The 18,127-nt window shown below is 39.4% G+C and overlaps 1 protein-coding gene across 1 annotated transcript in view; it reads right to left on the bottom strand.

The window, feature by feature from the left end:
* Positions 1-3,411: 3,411 nt before the first annotated feature.
* Positions 3,412-18,127, bottom strand: part of NIN (ninein) — a 50,347-nt gene continuing 35,631 nt past the window's right edge. The window contains exons 19-28 of the mRNA XM_062495445.1: positions 17,871-17,984; positions 16,455-16,577; positions 15,816-15,929; positions 14,700-14,846; positions 13,744-13,920; positions 13,021-13,170; positions 12,610-12,708; positions 9,704-9,874; positions 4,600-4,713; positions 3,412-3,936 (exon numbers count right to left, since the gene is read on the bottom strand). Coding sequence (XP_062351429.1) covers positions 3,727-3,936; positions 4,600-4,713; positions 9,704-9,874; positions 12,610-12,708; positions 13,021-13,170; positions 13,744-13,920; positions 14,700-14,846; positions 15,816-15,929; positions 16,455-16,577; positions 17,871-17,984 — 1,419 coding nt within the window. The 3' untranslated portion in view covers positions 3,412-3,726. The remainder of the gene's footprint in view (positions 3,937-4,599; positions 4,714-9,703; positions 9,875-12,609; positions 12,709-13,020; positions 13,171-13,743; positions 13,921-14,699; positions 14,847-15,815; positions 15,930-16,454; positions 16,578-17,870; positions 17,985-18,127) is intronic.

The raw sequence follows: 18,127 nt of genomic DNA, 5'->3' as shown, positions 1-18,127 counted from the left end.
ACTGCTTAGAGCTGTCAAACCATCCTTTTTATTATTGTGTACGCCTTTGATAAATTTGCAGTTACTACTCCAAGTATTTTCAACATCCATGGGAAGAGAGGTGGTAGCTGCCCCTGGATCCCTGGGAAGTGTCCAAGGCCAGGTTTGGACCAACCTGGGTGGGACTGGATGGGCTTTAGGTACCTCCCAACCCAAATTATTCCACGATTTTCATGCTGGATAAAAAAAAAAAAAATAAGACACAACTATGCATCATACATTAATGTATTTTTTATGCCCATTATAAATAATGTGTCAGTTGCTTCAACTCTCAGTTTTACATGATGTTCTAAGGACAATATATTACACCAGAACAAAAACTCCATAGAAAAAAAAATAATATACATTTGTTTTCCTTTATACAGAAGTTGTTTGCCGTGAAATGACACTGAACAAGAAAATAATGGAAAACCTGAGTGACAGGGATGGCATTTGCTGGAAGTAAACAAAAGGATTTTTCCCTTGATCAATCCAGACTGTTCCCCCTGCTGTACACCTAACACCTAAAAATCAAATCAATGCTAAAATCGAATATGTTACAGTCCTTTTTCTTTTCCCAATCAGAATTCAAACAACTCATTTTTCCTTGTATTTCAAGTGCTACTGACAGCAGTAGAGTGTAGACTTTTTCAGTCATTCTAAATTGACAAGTACCACTTGAACTGAGTGAATTTTATACACCTATATTTAACTTGGGGTCCATCCCCTTCCAAAACCCCCAACCTGAAATGTCTATGTGCCTTTGTTTTCACAGTGATTCATAAAAGTAAGAGTTGAAAACATTTAAAACACCTTCTGGTAATGAAGTGGTTCATATCTGACGTGGCAGGACCTGTTGTAGGAACAAGGTCTAGAAGTTCAGTGATTTTTTTTTGACTGCAACAATAACATTAAATACTTTGGTTTTTGCCTATTCTGCATAGGAGACACATTCATGCACAAAACACCTCTAATGCTTCATAAATTATGTGTTTCTATGCTTATTTTCAGTAGCCTGGACTTTGTAAAACAGCTGCTTCTCCTCTGAGCTGACACAATGAATGAAGGAGCAATGGGACACCCGTCTGGAAGCAGCTCTGCCTTTCTCTGGGATCCCTCCTTCTGGGAAGGGATTGTCCTGAATTATCCTGTGGCAACCAAGCCAGTACAGTACAGGAAGGCAAAAGGCACTTCTCAGAATTAATTCACACAAATCTTCCAGCAAAATTGGAGTTTTGCCCCAAAAGTGTTTACCAACAGGACATTTTCCTCCTCCTCTCTCCTGTAGTTAAATTGGGGTTTTTTTGAAGTTTAGTAAAAGAGAAGTAGAGCAAGATATGATAGGGGAGAAAGGGAAAAAGCCAAAAGTCCCTTTTCCCTATTTCTGCTTCTCCCTTTTTGGTGCTGTGCTTTAGCAGTGTCTATGTTTGGTTTCTAAAAGCTTGATTGAGCAACATGAAAACAATTGCACAATAATTTAAGTGAAATATTCATTCCTTCCTTTTAGATTTTGGTCACAGACACAAGTAAATCAAGGTCAAGGTATGAAGTAGTCTTAAAATGCACTAGATAATATATATATATATATTTTTTCCCAAATACAGTTCTGAACCTAATTTCTTTTGTTTCCTGGAATGATTTTGGAACTCTGCTCATTTCCACAACATGGGTTTAAGGGTTTGCTCAGTTCCCACTTGGCCAACACACAGCCCTGGTACCCACACAGAGATTTATTATCATGTAACTCAGACCACTTGGTGATGAATGGTAAAAGTGACAAGAAATCAAGAAATCACTGCTTCAAGCTTTTAAACCTTCAGATTTCTGTATCCATTTAAGATACTTCCAATTTGCGAAAATATTTTACAGCCTCTGAAAAAATCTGAAAATCCTTGAAATTTGTGATGACTTGGAGAAATCCCCACTACATGCATTTAGAAAAGCACAGCAGTGAAATAATTGATGATTTCCACTTTGTTGCCTGCACAAAGCAATGGAGGAGGAAAAGAAGGAGGAAAAGGCCATTTCCTGTGTCTAGTTTAGACCACAAACCCTCCAAAATTGGAAAGTAACCCCAGAGACACAGGGGACATCCTCTCAGCCACATCAGTACACAGTAAAGCTCATTTTCCAGAGGCTCCTCCACAACTTGCAGGCAGCATTACCCCCAGTTTTTGGAGGAGTTTTGTCTCCTGACAGAATTATCAGCTTTCCAGTGGTCTCTGAGACAAAACACCTCTTCCTTCCCCTCCTCCATCATGTGTATTTAAAGAAGTCCAGTTTCAAGTATTCCACTATGGCCCCTGTCCCCAGTTTGACTTCATTGTGTCTTACTGGTCTGAGGGAGGCAGGGCAGTTTAACACACAAACCCTTGAGCAGGTTTATCTTATCCAGCTGCTTCTCTGTCAAACCCCTCTGTCTTGAAGGTGTTCCCAAAAAATTTGCATTTCTCTGCTGATCCAAGGGGAGATACCACCTCTCATCCCACACCTTGATGCTCTCCTCTGCATGTTGGGTAAGGAGCACCCAGGTAATAATCACCCAAATCCAGTTTGGCTTATCCTGCTTTCTCTAAGGTGTGTTTACCTCCTTCTGCTGACATTAATACCCACATTTAGAGCTGAAAGAAGCTGATTTAGACTGTTATTCCCTGAGTTCTTCACAATTACAATAAATGTGTTTCTTCACAACTAGACTTAGATTCTGTACTAGGATTAATACAACAGGACTTTTCCAAACGATTCCTCAGGTCAGAACAAATGCTGCATTCCTGGCAAAGCTCCATGTTTGTGAGGGTTCCAACAACAGGATCCCACTGACAAAATCATCCAAGTGCCCCTCTTCATTCTTCTGCCAGCTGTTTAATAAATACACTGCACTGCTTTACTAAATTTACAAAAATCACATAAACAAAACTCCCATCTTTGCTTCTGAGTGGCTGCTCCTTTGTTTAACATTTCCATGTACAAAAACATTAAGGCCCCTACAATTCAGAGTTGTCTGACAGCACATCTTAAAAAAAAAGGAAATAATAGTCTTTATTTGCTAGATGGGAAAATTCTTCAGATAAAATACTGTCACACTTAGTTGGAGGCAGTAGTCTGGTTTTGTATTTTCAATAAACCTATTTTTTTTTTCTGAGCTTTGCAGAGGAACAGCCATGAAGAAGAACCCAGAAGCCTAATGAAGAATTGCTTTAGAGAAATCAGAATCAGTTCACAGGACACAGCCCATACCAGCAAAGTCCTGCCTTCACCAACATTTCTACTGACACTGTTAGAGACTGCCCCATCAGCATTTCTAAGTCTGGAGCGTGAAGTATTTTAGAAAGCTGAAAATATTGTTAAGTTTTCAGTTCAACAATCTGAGTTTGCTTTAGGCCTTTGCTTCAGTCCAGATGATGCAACACAGGAAATTCAGAATTCGGATTTTAAATGAAAGCTAAGGCATCAAAATAAGTTAGTCTAGAAAAACATAAGTTTGGGATTTTTTTACAGAGTGATGGTTACTTTTAGGCAAAACTTAGCAGAAAACCAATTTGGGAACCAACAAAATTTTCCTTTGGCAGTGTCCAGTTTGGGCATCAGCTCTGCATTTGTAACTAAAACTCATTCAGTAAAAAAAAAAAAAAAAAAGGCAACGCAGTGAGAAGCTGAAATATTCCCATTTCAGTAAAGTGCACGGGGCTGTGACCCACAACAGCTTTGCTATGACCTGATCTCTGCTGCTGGGCTGAAGGAGGGGGAGGCCAAGTTCTTCACTATTCTGTTGAGGTTGGCAATTTTCTCTTCCAGTAAATAATTCTTCCTCTCTGCAGTTTTCTGCCGCTGCTCCGTCAGCTCCAGGGCCTTCAGCAGCTGCGCGTTCTCCACGTAGAGATCCTTGACCATCGCGTCTGCCTTCGTGTTCTTGGACAGCTGGGTGGGGAAAGGGACACAGGCACTCAGCAAATGACAACTAAAAACTCCACAGGAGGGTGGGCAAGAAGGTGAGTGTGTTAATTATAACTCAGATGTCAAAGGAAAAACCCGTTTGCCTCATTAAAAAACCCAGGGTCTTTAGAGAATGCCGTGAATGTTTTGAGATTGGAAAGGTTTTTTTAAGGGGTTGGGGTAGATAAAAGAGGGTTTCAAATTCAACTTTGTCAGGTGAATTCTGCTTTACAGCATTTATCCTCTTAAGGAGAAATTAAGTGCACAAGAGAATCCACAAGTCCAGTGATCCCACAAAGGTACTTCCAAGAACCCCAAAACCACATCAAATAAAGGATGAATTTGGGGCAGGAGGCCTCAAAGAAATCAATACTTGATTTTCTCCTCGGGAAATTATTTTTTCCTCCTTTTCTAAGCAACTTTTCCAGTTAACATCCTCAGTTGAAATCTGATTTTTGTCTCTTGATTTAGGAAATTAATGAGTAGTGGATTCAGTCCCCAATTTCGAGTTCTATGAAGTTTTGGGCAAATACAGCATTAAATAAAACCACTTTTAACTTTATTCTGAACAACAGCTCAGCAGATTTTGTCCACTTAGGGATTTAGAGAAGGAATGGGGAAGGTTTGAGGAAGTCCAAGAAGACTTACTTGTTCTTTCAGCTGATTTACTTTATCTTGGAGAAGTCTCTTCACAAGCCTTAATTTCTGCTCCACGTCCATCATCCGCTCTTCCATCATTTTTAGAAGCTGCTCATGACCCCCCTGGAAAGCAACATTTATATGAAAAATCAGTTAAAAAGCAGTTCACATTCACCTGTTTTGTTTTTCCAGTTTATGCTCAAGAAAATAGCTGGCCTTCCACAATTCAGCCTGATTCAGAGGCAACTAAATTAATAAACCCTTAATTGAAGCAAAATATTATCACAACACTTAAAGGATGCTCTCAGCATTGCACTGGTTTTCCAAGCAAGTTACACTTGACATTACCAAATCAAGGCAAAATTATATCAAATTCTAAGTTCTGTATTGTCTGCAACAGTCAGAGCTGGATAATCTCCTTTTCTTGTTCTTTGGTGCTGCCAAATTTCTGATGAAAGTGGGAAAGAAAATGCCAACTTAATGGTTTTAGAATAAAAAATAAGGTGGAGTGACATAAGGTCATATTTGATAACGTAACTCTCCCGTGCCAGAGAGAAATTGAGAAATATCCAAAAGAAATAAGATTCCAAACTTCAGTTTTTACATTAGTTTTCATAGCCCTAAACTGGCTTTCTTTTTCTTCAAGCAAGGTGACAACTAAAAGCATCACAATTCTGTGCCATGAGAACATCAGACCACCACCTGAGGGAAATTTTCCCAAATAAATAAGAAACATCAGGAATTACAAAAGAACTTGTTTGGATTTAGGAACTTTAGATGCTGACTGCAAGAAAATTAAGACTTTATTTTAATGCTAGTTTTTTACTCAAATTCTAGGCAGTCATTTGAGGAGATAAACCTGGAGAAAGCACCAACCCAAAATAAAACACCTTCAAACCCAAACCCATCCCACCTGTGGAGGAGGATAAATGAAAATCTGCTTCAGGTAGGGAGCTCCTCACCTAAAACCCTACAAAATGATCCCCTTGAGGGGGTTAATTTAAGATCACTCAACATTTTGTTTGCTGTAACATCAGAAACTCAAATCTGTGTATGAGGTTATATGATAATTCAATTTTTATGAAAAGGCTCACATTGGAGTCACAAACAGTTTTACAGTGTGGGTAGAGTGGATATTTTTCTGAATGAATGGAATTTGATTGGAATTTAAAACCCTGGAACTCACTATTCCACTTCCCACTGGTTGCAGAAACCTTGAGTGAGTAGTTATGAGGAAAAGAAGAATTAGAGAGGTCTCAATACCAGTGATCCCTGTTTTTTTTTTTTTTTTTTTACCTTAAATGTTCTAACTTCACATTATTTCAGGTTAAATGAGAGAAGTCAGCTCAGGGAGCAGCTTTAAGGTCATTAAAATAGGAGGAAGAGATCTTTATGAGCAAAACAGCTGAAATGGTTCATGGCTCCAACTAGAAAAACCACAGGCCTTAAACGGTTTTGCTGAACTATTCAGGTATTAACATCCTAATTTAATCAAGTAGTTTGAGACAAAATAAAAACTATAGAATTTTATCCAATAAAAAATAATTTCCTCCTTTTTACTTTACAGCCACAGCAGTAGACGATCCCTCCTTTTCTTACATTTTCAGGTACACCTGCTAAAGAAAAGCTGAGTTTCTATACTCTAGTACATCCCCACCAGAAAATTTTCCCAGAAGTCCTGATATAACAATGCTCATTATCAAAGATAAATATTTTGTCTAAAACTCATTCATTCTTGAAGTGGAAATTATTGATTGCTATGAAGACAAGAGACATTATGCTTAAAAAAGATTTTATTTTTCATTTACATCAAAAAAAGTCATCTTTGCCTGTTAAAAAGTTTATACATCTTATACAAAAATGCAGTATAAATACCCCAGATTTTCTTCAAATCTCATATAAAATTAGTACCATTTGAGAAAAATAGCCTCTTTCCCATACTGAACAACTGCACATTTTAAATAACATAAATAAAACCCATTTGCAACAAATTTTAAAAAGCTTCTGGAAGCTTCCGAGCTCTCACAAAACAACTTCTAGACAAATAAATAAGAAAATAACACTGCAGAGACTTTTTTTTTTTTTTTTTGGGGGGGGGGAGGGATGGAAAAGGAGAAAAAAAAAAAAGGGGAAAAAAATTTTGATCCTCAAGTTTCTGAGCTTATGCCAGTTCTGTGTTTTTGTGTGTTTATCATGGAAAAGGAATGGGATCAAAAGCAGCCAGAGGTGTCAGAGGTGCCCGATCCTCCGGTAGGAATCTGCATGCACTGCTCGCTGCTCCGGTAGCAAGGCCTAGAGAAAGAAGGGAAGTGGGAATACTTCACCCTGATATCCAGGTTTGTCTTCAAAACATGTACACTTCAAGCAAAAAAATTAAAAAAAAAAAAAAAAAAATCACCAATACAAGCAAAGCAAGCAACACAGGACAAAAAAAAAAATACTCACGCACGGAGAGAAAAAAACATGCAGAGTATCTTATATTTTCTATCTGTAAATGTGAGTATTAGCAGTACACAGCTGGGAGATTGAGGAGGTATTTTCTATATCTAAGGGCTCCCATCCATGGTTTTTAAAAGATCAGTAGTAGTAATTAAGTTAGCAAAGTTTTCTTAGAGGAAATTCTCCTCTCTCTCTCTCAAAATCTCATTTATAACATTAAAATCTCATGTAATATATATATAAAACCTCACAGAATGCCAGGCATTTGGGAAAAATGTAGCCCAACTCTTTTGAAAAGTTAGCATTTCTATCTCAAATCTTCTGGTTTTTCCCTCACAGTGAACAAGCAGCTGGTCAGAGGTGATATGAAATTTGAAATAAAGAGCTGTACAAAGGGGGAATTGAGCAATTCAAATACCAATCAGTGCTAGGCAAACTTTAGGAAATACTGAGTAATTAACAGGCTCCCAAATTTAGTTATTGAGAAAGGGATATGAGGTAATCACAGCACTGGACACAGCAGAAATAGTCACTGGGAATTCAGAAGAGTCCAGACAGGTTAACTCAGTAGAAACAGCTCAGGAGTTATAATTTCATTTAATTTAGTGACATTTAAACATGTAACAGCAACTTTTGGATGAAAATAACTCAGGACTGACTGTAAAATGAATGAAAAACCACAGACAACCAGGATCAAAAAAGCAATGAAAACTGCAAAGCAGGATAAACACAAAATAATTCCATTAAAAAAAAAAAGGGGGGGATAACTTTGGATAACTTCATTACACAGGATCTAAGAAAGCTGCAAAATGCAAAGCAGCAGCAGAACTAAATGATTCATTTTACACAGAAAGCATGGAGGCAACCTGACCTTGTACTCACTGGTGAAAGGATGATGGAGAGGGATTAGGATGGAAGTTTTCAGGGTGCTAAAGGGGACATTAAAAGGGACATGAGCTCAACTAAGTGTTAAACCCTAAAAATCAGGATGGCAAAGAAAAATCAGAGATTCAAGCAGGAGCTGCTTACAAGAAGCAGCAGAGACAAGTAAATCTGGCTTTGTTTGTAACTGCAGGTTTTTAACCATGATTTAGACATTTATGTAGTAAAAAAGGGGTGTTTTAAACTAGAATATCCACTCATTTTAAGGAAAAAAAAATATTAAAAGGATTAAGTGCATTAGTGCATTGACAGCAAATATTTGCAAAGCCTCTCTAAGTTTTTTAAATTCACAAAGCTTTTCCAGGAAATGTAAGATCTAGAACTGCAAGTTCTAGGATGTGACTTGTTTGCAGATTGTTCCAAAATCTGAATTACAAAGTCATCACTCCTAATGCAATCCCAACACATTCACTTGCAGCTGCCACTGCTGCAAGATGGCTTTGATTGAATTTTAAATTCAGCTGCACATTTTGCTCCCCATGGTATGGGACCAAGTACATCAGCCTGTGGTGATGCAGTTCTGAAAAAGAACCTTACAATCAATTTATTTCTACTTACGCTGAAATAATTTGCTTTTATTTTTTGTTTTCATTTTTTTAAGAAACATCTTGATTTTATGCCTGCCTTAAAAAATTTTTTTACTCCCAGTTTTGGATACAAAAAAACTGGTTACTGCCTATACTCTCTGCATAATGCCTTTTTTCTGAAATATCTTTTACCATATTCAGAGATTTTTTAGCTTCAAAGTCTATGTCTTATTATTATTTTAAAGTGTAACTGCAATCTAAATTTCTAAGAAGGGTGTTTTTTTCCTGCTACCAGATGAATAAATAGCTAACAGTATTTTATCTAATTTATCTAATCTAAGTATAAAACTAAATAAATATCTAATCTAAAATAAATAAAATACTAAATATACATTTAGGTTACTTAGAGCTCTATCTTTTCTCATAAAGTAAGAGTTGTAATATTATTTTAAGACCTTATTTTACCTGAGCCAAAGCTTTAGAGATTTAGAGATGCAATTACTTTTTGAAGAAAAGGATCATTTGGAAATTTTTATGTGGCAGAATCAAACCTTTCTATTGCCTATAATTCAGTTTCACACGGTAAAAAACTAACACTAAAAGTGACTCTGCCCAGTGTGGGCAGTGGATGAATTAGTTAATCTTCCTTGGAATTGGTTTGCCCTCAGAAATGCCAATGTTGAAGTTTCTGTACAACAGTAACAGTGTCTTGTCTCATGGCCAAATCAGGAAGATTGGCCTTAGAAAAAGGAGTAATTTGTGTTCTGCTCTGCTACAACTGACAAAACTCCATGTGACAGCAACAGCCCAAATTAGGATTTTATGTGATGGATGCCTGTGCAATATCTGGCATGGTGTATTATTAAAATAATATTTTCAGACTCAGTCATTGGGCAAAGAAACAACAACAAAAAAAAAGCCCCTAGAAACACTTACTGCACATGGAGCAGAAGGAGAAAAGCCAGTTAAATATGGATGGGAATGGTTTTATCTCAAAAAAATTCACAGGACTTCCAATGAAGCTCTGGCTCAGGCTAACCATGCCAAACAGCATTTCTGCACATATTCTTGCTGGCATGAAATTTAATTTTTGAACTGGCATAAACAGAGAACGGATCTCACCAGAATAATAAAAACCAAAACCCAAGACAACTAAACCAAATAATTAAAACATTTTCACTTCCAAAGTGGAGTGGGAGCCTTACCTGCTGCATGTTTGTCCCTGAGGGTCTGCTCTGGAGCTCTTCTTGGAGGTGCTGACTCCTCCTCTCTGCCTGGAGCAGCTGCTGTTGGAGCTGCAGGAATTGTTCCCTGGGCACCATGGCACAGCCTTGCTGCTGGGAGCTCTGGCTATGCATCCCCCTGGACTGGAGCATCTGGGGAAGGAAAATCCCAAATTTCAGCACCTGCTCCCTCTCTGCCAGGGATGCTCAGGGGCAGCAGCTTGATCTCAGATTGCTGGTGTGCAAGAGAAACAAGCCTGGACTCTGTGACACGAGGTGAACAGGCAATTTTTTCCCAACAACAACAACAAAAAAAAGGAATTTCACACAATGGAAGCTGGGCTTTGATTCATCATCTCAGGCCTGAACTATAAAATCACTGAATTTTTGATGAATTCCTATCAAAGTTTAGATGGCAAGCTTTAAGTACCAATAATTTCTCATTTCAAGGGGAAGGCTGAAGTTGTACTGATTATTAGTTGTGCTGATTATTTCTAGACTTTAGGATGGAGAGAACATTTATCTCTGCTATTACATTCAGAATTCAGTATTTAATACCCTACAGATATTTCCTATTGTTCACTCCTAACTGTGGAGATATTAAGAGCTAAGATAGTCATGTGAAATAATTTAGGATTTTTCCAGACTAAAGCAAAACCCAGGTGAGTAACTCACAGCTGGAAGAGTTAATGATACTAAAAGTACCAGAACTGAACAGTAAAAATTCCTGATGGTTCAGAGAAACTCATCTGCAGCTGGAATTTGTGTAGCATTAATAATTTCTTCTCGTAAAGATCCTATTGCCTTAAAACCATTACTCTGTTCCATTAGGAAAGGTGTATAAGATTATCTTGCTGATTTTAGTTTTCCTTCCACAACTGGCAAAATTATAAATTTGGATAATATTTCAGTTACTGACTTCATCGCTAACTGTGAATATTTTTCAAAATGGTGCTGCTCTTCTGGTCCTGTTACCATCCCTATCTCTGCTGGGGCAGGTAAACAGAAAATAGGTTTATAAATACTTCAAAGTAAAACTATCTGTACTTTTTAAAGCTATTTAGGGGTTCTCTTTGTCTGTAAAGGAGCTGTTCTTTTCCTGACAATATAACCAGTGAAAACAATGAGCTTTTGGTGGAATTTCTTTCAGGGTTCCTCTCAGGTTGTGAAGCACACAAGTAACTAATGAGGCAACAGTCATTTAGTGTTAACAGAATCTTAATAAATAAATACTAATGAAACAACAATGAAAACAATATAGCCCTGCTGTATTCATCTGTGGAAGATAATGGAACAATCATGAACTTGCTAACTATCAGGATGATGCCAAGTGGGATGAGAAATTAATTAATTTAAGGAAAGATTGGACAGTCTGGTAGAAAAGCATGCAGGCACCAGAGGTAAATATGCAAACACCTTCAAGCCTCACAGTCAATGGGGTAGCAGGAAGCCACTTTTCATCCTCTCACTTCCAAATTTAATTATTTTGGCAGCAATGGATTTCTCTCCATTTTCATGGCAACCCCTTAGGAACATGCAGCTCCTCAGGATTCAGAGCCACACTGCACAACACATTAACCACAAAGAACCTGGTGCAGCTGTCCAAAATTGACACTGGAATGAATAGTGGCTTCTTTACTTAAGAGATGCATGGAATAAAAAGAAAATAAATCCATAAAAAAAAAATAAATGAATGTTTTCTCCATGCTATGGGGGTACATTAAAAATTATTGCTCTACCTTCACACACTATTTCAGAGAGAGAACTGCCCCCTTCTCTGCTAGTTCCAACCACTGACTTCTAGCCAGGTTAGCCATGGACAAAAAGAGAACAGGCACAAAAGAGAGAGAAGTCACAAATCAGAGAGAATGTTGCACACACCTGCTGGGAAAGGGTTACCAGGAGGAACAAAATCCTACGTGTTTGAAATACACATTTCAGCAGAAAACTCAATCCCAGGCTTGGTGTTTAAGTGTTTGGCATTTTCCCAAAGCTTAATTAAGACTACATAAATAAATTCACAGGGAATATAAACAGTCTTTTCATTAACTTGTCAAAATCTCGTATTTCCTAATTAGGTTTTTACAGTTTTATTACTAATTACATAGGATTTTCAGCCTAATGGCTCCCACTGGATGAAAAACATGAAGCCATTTAAAAAGTGTTACAGAAGCCTCATCTAGAAGATGCTCTGACTTATGGAACAAGTCAAAATGGTAGTTTTTTGGTTTTATTTTTTTAGTGTTTAAAACTCAAATTTAGGACATCCAATTTAGGCAAGATACTGAGAGAGAACTTGGAGGTCTGGGCTGACCTTATGGGACACTAAGCACAATTAAGTTGCCCATTCCTATAACCAAGGACTCCTAAGTTTTGATATCCAGCATGATCCATCTCCAGCAGCTTTTGGAAGAATCTCCAGTGAAGTTTTCACTCGTGCCTTTAAATTAGCAGTAAGCTGCATGAATTCATATATTTTATCATGATTTAGACAATAATAAGCTTAAATTCAGCAAAATATTCCAGAGGAAATAAGAACAGGTTTCTACATTAAGAGCAGCATCATGCAAATATTAGATAGGAAATTTGAGGTGACACGTTTTAGGAAGGAAGAGGGAAATGTCAGTCTTGCCTCAAGTACAGAAACAAATTTCTTTGCTATTTGATTTTATATCTGAAACTGTATGTGAATTATGACTATGCTTCAGAGAACAGGATGTTTACCACACAACTTGGTCATGAAAGATGAGGTTAAACATCAAGAGAGGTTAAGTCTTCTAGTTTCAATTTGTTTTCTCTGTTGCTACACATCCATAAGTTGTTTTAAAACAGAATAAATTCAGTAAAATAGTGATAAAAGCCCACAGTCAACACTGATTGAAAAGTACCTCCATTAACTGATCATCCAGCTTGACTTGCTTTTTTCTTAGCCCTTCATTTTCTGAGCTGGTTTCCAGTTCACGTTCAAGAGAATTCATCTGACTGATCTATCAGAGACAAGAAGTTTCCTTAGAAAAGCAGCCATTTGCCATTTTATTTGGTTCCCCCCCCCCCCCCATGAACTATTGAGCATCAAGAGAACTCAAATCTAAAAACCAGGAGTATTTGGACAAGTGCTTTGCTACAAGAGCTGGCTCACAGCAGATGCACAGAGCCCTGTCAGCTCCTTCACACACAGATTTGTGAGAGGCAAAGAACACAAAATCCAGAGCAGAAGAACAAAGTTCCAGCTTATCCCCTGAGCTTTTGAGAGGTGCAAACCACTGCACTGATTTGTTTGTGTACCACCCAAAACTCACCTTCCTGTTTGCAGATGACAGCTCCTTCTGGAGCTGTTCACACTCTCTCTTCAAGCTCAGCTTCTCCTGCTCTATGGCTTTGACAATCCCTGACTGGCTTTGATGCTTTTGGTGCTTTAGGGAAAGGACTGTGGATTCCAGCTGTTGGATCTGAGGAGATCAGAGATGAACAAATGTGAAAAGATGTTCCAGATAATTCCACTTCATCTAAAAATACCAGTTGGTTTTGGGCTCTCAGAATCTCAGGATGATTTAGGTTGGAATGGACCTTAAATCCCATCCCATTCCATCCCCTGCCATGGGCAGGGACACCTTCCACTACCCCAGGCTGCTCCAAGTCCTTGGCCTTGGACATTTCCAGAGATCAAGGGGCAGCCTCTCTGGGCAACTCTGGGGTATTTTTTGACATATTTGCTTTGATATCTTGGCCTTCTTTCGCTTCATCCTCCCCATAATCCACTTAATACTGCGAGCCAAGAAATTGCACAGGAAGAACATTAGGAATATTAATGATCTTTTTGTTAACTCAAAGTTGGATTGAAATCTTGGACGAGAATTACCAGGATTGTCTTTTAAAGGAGAGAAATATCCTGAGAGCATTGTGGAGTCTCATTCTCTGGAGATATTCAAAACCTGCCTGCATTGTGATCTATACCAAGTGACCTCCAAGGGCTCCCAAACCCAACCCTACCCTCCTGTGATCTGCCAGCTTGCCCAGGTTACCTTTTCCCTGGAGTGAGCCAGGTCTGTTTTAGTGCTCTGCACTTCCCTCTGCAGCCTCTCGTTCTCCTGCCTGAGCAGCCTCTGCTCCTGCTCTGGCTGCTCCAGCTCATCCCAGTGGATTGGCCCCTGCTGGTCCTGCAGCCCTGAGGGAGGCACAGCCACTTCCAGAACCCGGTTCTTAAGACAGACAGAATTGCAGGGTTAGGCCTTCAACAAAGAAGCAGACATTTCCTCTACTCAGGTGGGTTTTAGGTGGATTTTTCAGTAAGTGCAGGCTCCAAAGCCGCAGCATTCCCATCTCCCTCCCAGCCCCACTCACTGTTTTCCCTTAAGAATTCCAGTGTGCAAATCCCAGATGCTTCCCTCTACTAAAATCATGGAAAATAGCTGTGTGCGCAAGGAGTGCACAGAGTTCAGCAACACAAAAAAAGCAATTTATGCTCTCTTTAGAGGCAAGTAGAACTCAGTATTATATATTATGCACTAATAGCTGTAATTTAGCTCCTGTTGTACAATTCTGAAACAGCCTCTTCTCCATGTGGACATTAAATATTCTTTAATTACATAGCAACAAGCCAAATTAGTAACTGAATTCATAATAACAATCCCAAGACTGCTGTCTACAACCTCCTTCAGTTACAAATCCTCATTAGCTGAGAGGCTGGTATAATTCTGTACCTTTCAAACCCAAGTTGCACTGAAAATTAGATCTTCTATCCATGACTGGTTTAATTTTTATAGTTGATAGGTGTAAATTAATACATTGTCCACAGATTTGGGGGTTTTATTGGCAAAAGTTTTCTTTCAGGGAAGAATGGAGACTCAGGAGAAGGACTGAGTTGCCTGTCCACACTCAACACTCAAAACACAATTTTTAAAAATCAGCTTAAAACCTGCACATTATATCCAACACACAATCATTCCAGCTACCTACTGAGATCCCTGAAGCTCTTTACCTTTTCACTGGTGTCCTGCAGCTGTTTGTGCAATGCCATCACTTCTTGTTTCAGAGTTTCCTTCTCCTGCTGCGTTCCCTGCAGGTCGGATTTCAGCTGGGACATTTGGAGGTTGGTGCTCTGCAGAGTTTCATTGAGGCTCTGAACCTGTAAAGAGCAGAAACACAGCTTGGCTTTTGCTGGACCAAGATTACCTGTGTGGATCAGGTATCCCAGGTATTTAAGGTCTCTGATGGAAGGAGTGAAGTTAAAAATGCTGATTTCCCCCTTTGAAAATGTTAAATGGAGTTTATAGCTCTCTACAACTCCCTAACAGGAAGGCGGAATGGAAGGGGTCAGGCTCTGCTCCCAGGGAACAAGGGACAGCATGAGGAAACAGCCTCAAGGTGGGTCACAAGAGGTTTAGATTGGATATTAGGCAAAATTTCCTCATGGAAAGGGTTTTTGAGCATTGGCACAGCTGCTGAGGGCAGTAGTGCAGTCCCCATCCCTGGAGGGATTTAAAAGCTGTGTGGATGTGTCACCTGGGGACATGGGTCAGTGCTGGGGGAATGGTTGAACTCAATCTTAAGAGGAATTTTCTATCCTTAAAACTATAATTCCAAATGATTTTCCAACTTTCTGTTCCAAGCTCGCAGCCACCCACTTTGAATAAAGTCACAATGCTGCATTCACCAGAAACATCTTCCATCCTTGAGCATTTCCTGTGATATGCCAAAGAAGCTTTCCCTTGAATTATTTTTTTCTTCCTGGCAGCCCCTGGCCAAGGAGAAACTTCAGGAATGCTCAGCCAAGCAGGGAACCACTTGATCCCATCTGTGCTTGGGGAAAGATGAGCCTACACCAGAACAGAGAAGCAACAGCAGAGTCTCTGCAGCATTTTAGGAATCACCAGGCAGAGGGAATTGGCAAAAGTAACTTGGCTGTAGAGAGAAAAATCCCTCATTGTGTTTAACAAGTTTCCTTTTGTCCTTTAAGAACATCACTTGGAAAGCCCCTCAAAGCAGCCATTCTCAGCTGCATGGCATCAGAAGGGGGCTTTCATGGGAAAAAGTACTACAAGACATGATCAAAATGCTTTTATGCAGGGTTGCAACATAAATCAATGTTTCATACCTTGTCCTGAGAGAGGCTGAGCTGTGCTTTCAGTGCCTGACTCTGCTGCTCCCAGGATTTCTGCTCCTGTTTCAAGCTATTGACTGCACTCTCCAAGCAGCTGACTTGAGCTACCTGCAACGAGATTACATCAAGAATTCTCACTCAGGAATTTTCTTTGGAGTCAATTTGACTTCAAGGGTTACCCTAGAGGCAGTTAAAGCTAAGGAAGGAAAACACAGGAAAGCAAAAAGCCCCTCAGCTCCCTGAATTCCCACACAATGGGATTATTATTTACAGTGTGCAGACTGCTCTGCTCCAGTTCAGAGTTACAGGAGGTTAGAGATGCAATAGAAGTCCAAGAACACAGTCTTCCTTGTCCTGCTGCAGTATTTCTATCCAGACCTCTCTTCCTTGCAATGTTTGGAATTTTCTACATAATCAAATTACAGTAAAGCTGTGCTCCAGAATTTGAGCTTTCTTCTCTAAGACCAGCTAGGGGGGAAAAAAAAAAAATCCAGGCAGTGGCAATGAAGTCTTTATCTGGCTTGAGGATGAGGAAAAAACCATCCAGAGAAGTTGCACAGGTTATAGTGATACAGATAATGATACAGGAATTTGAACAGCACGTAGAGATCTGGATTTGCAGTTCTTTCTTACCTTATCAATACATCTGTTCAGCTCCTCTCTCAGGGCTTCTTTCTCTTTCTGCAGCTTTTCATTTTTAGTGATTAAACTTGAAACTTCATTTTGAAGGTCGGCAAGATCAGGACATCTGGGCAGCTGTGGGAAACAAACCCCTCATAAGTTGCATTTCTGTGCTCTTGGAGAATTTGGTATGAAAATCATAGGATGCCCAAATGGTTTGGGTTGGAAGGGACCTTTAAAGGTCATCAAATTCCAGTCCCTCTGGAATAAGCAGAGACATCTTCCACTGTCCCAGATTGCTCCAAGTTGTCCTTGGACACTTCCAGGTATCCAGGGGCAGCCACAAATTCTTTGAGCAGCCTGTGCCAGGTCCTCACCACCCTCACAGGGAAGGATTTTTCCATAATATCCCATCTAAATCACCGTGTGTTAAAACACACCAAGGGGGAAAAAAAAAAAAACCAAAAAAAAATCACTGCACTGCTGACTTCCAGTCCTTTTCCCAACTGACCCAGTGCTTTATCACTGCCTTTCCTCATTCCATCTCCTGACTGTAATTACACTCCAGCCACAATCCACTTGTTTCTGAATAGGCCTCAGCTGCTTTTGCTTTTTAAGACCATTGTCTACCCTGAGCACTGGGTGCCTCAACTGAGTGTTTTACACCGTGCAGAAAATGACTTCGTGGAGCCCTAATCAGGGAACTGACTCATTTGAAGCCTTCATTATCTGTGTTTATTAGCATTTAGTATTTACAGCCAGTTGAACTGTGCGTGCACAGGAGATAACTGAGCTCTCCAGGAAATTATCCTCAAATGTTGTGAGACTCTGGTATCTCCAGATGGGTTTAGCAACAGGAATTCTCCCTGACAGGACATGCTGGAAGAGCTCACTCCTTAAATGGAGCTAAAATGGGTTATCTCCAGTTACACAGGGAAATGTTCTCCTGTGGATCCCATTTGCCCTGTCTATTCCTTAACTAGAGCTTTAGATCTTTATCTTGACCAAAGCTTCTCTTAGGAGCTCTCTTGGCAAAAAAAAAAAAAAAAATCTTTTGGCAAAATCTAAGTGAGTGAATCCAACCTTATTTGAAGAATTGTGCCTTGCACCTGGAAACTAGTTCAAGAGGAGTTACATTACTTTTGTTACTTACTTTTATGACCTTTCTTTAAAAAAATCAACTATTTCCACCTCTCAATTTTCATCCATTAAGAGATGGTGAAAATTAATCTGATGGCACTCAAACAGAATCCCAGAAGGGTATGGGTTAAAAGGGACCTTTAAAGGTCATCAAGTTCCAACCTCTCTGGAATGAGCAGGGACATCTTCCACTATCCCAGGTTGCTCCAAGCCCCACCCAACCTGGCTTTAGACACTTCCAGGGATCCAGGGACAGCCACAGCTCCTCTGGGCAATAGGATGCCAAACCTGTTTTGTCTTCTCCAGCTCCTGCTTGAGGATGTGGTTCTCCTGCTCCAGTAGATGAGCTTGAACCTTCATTTTTGACACCTCCATCTCCAAAGATGACACCATATTTGATGACTGCAAAAAAAAAATAAAAATAAAAGGCTCAGATTTCAATTTAGGAGATTCACGGCGCATCAAAGTTTAAGGAGAGGATGTTACAGCCACTGGACAGAGCTGAAATGGCACTGGATGAACAACAGCCAAGCTGGAAAGTGCAG

The sequence above is a fragment of the Cinclus cinclus genome, chromosome 6 (assembly GCF_963662255.1).
Source record: "Cinclus cinclus chromosome 6, bCinCin1.1, whole genome shotgun sequence".
NCBI classification, from domain to species: domain Eukaryota; kingdom Metazoa; phylum Chordata; class Aves; order Passeriformes; family Cinclidae; genus Cinclus; species Cinclus cinclus.
This window is presented reverse-complemented; position numbering and strand designations above follow the sequence as displayed.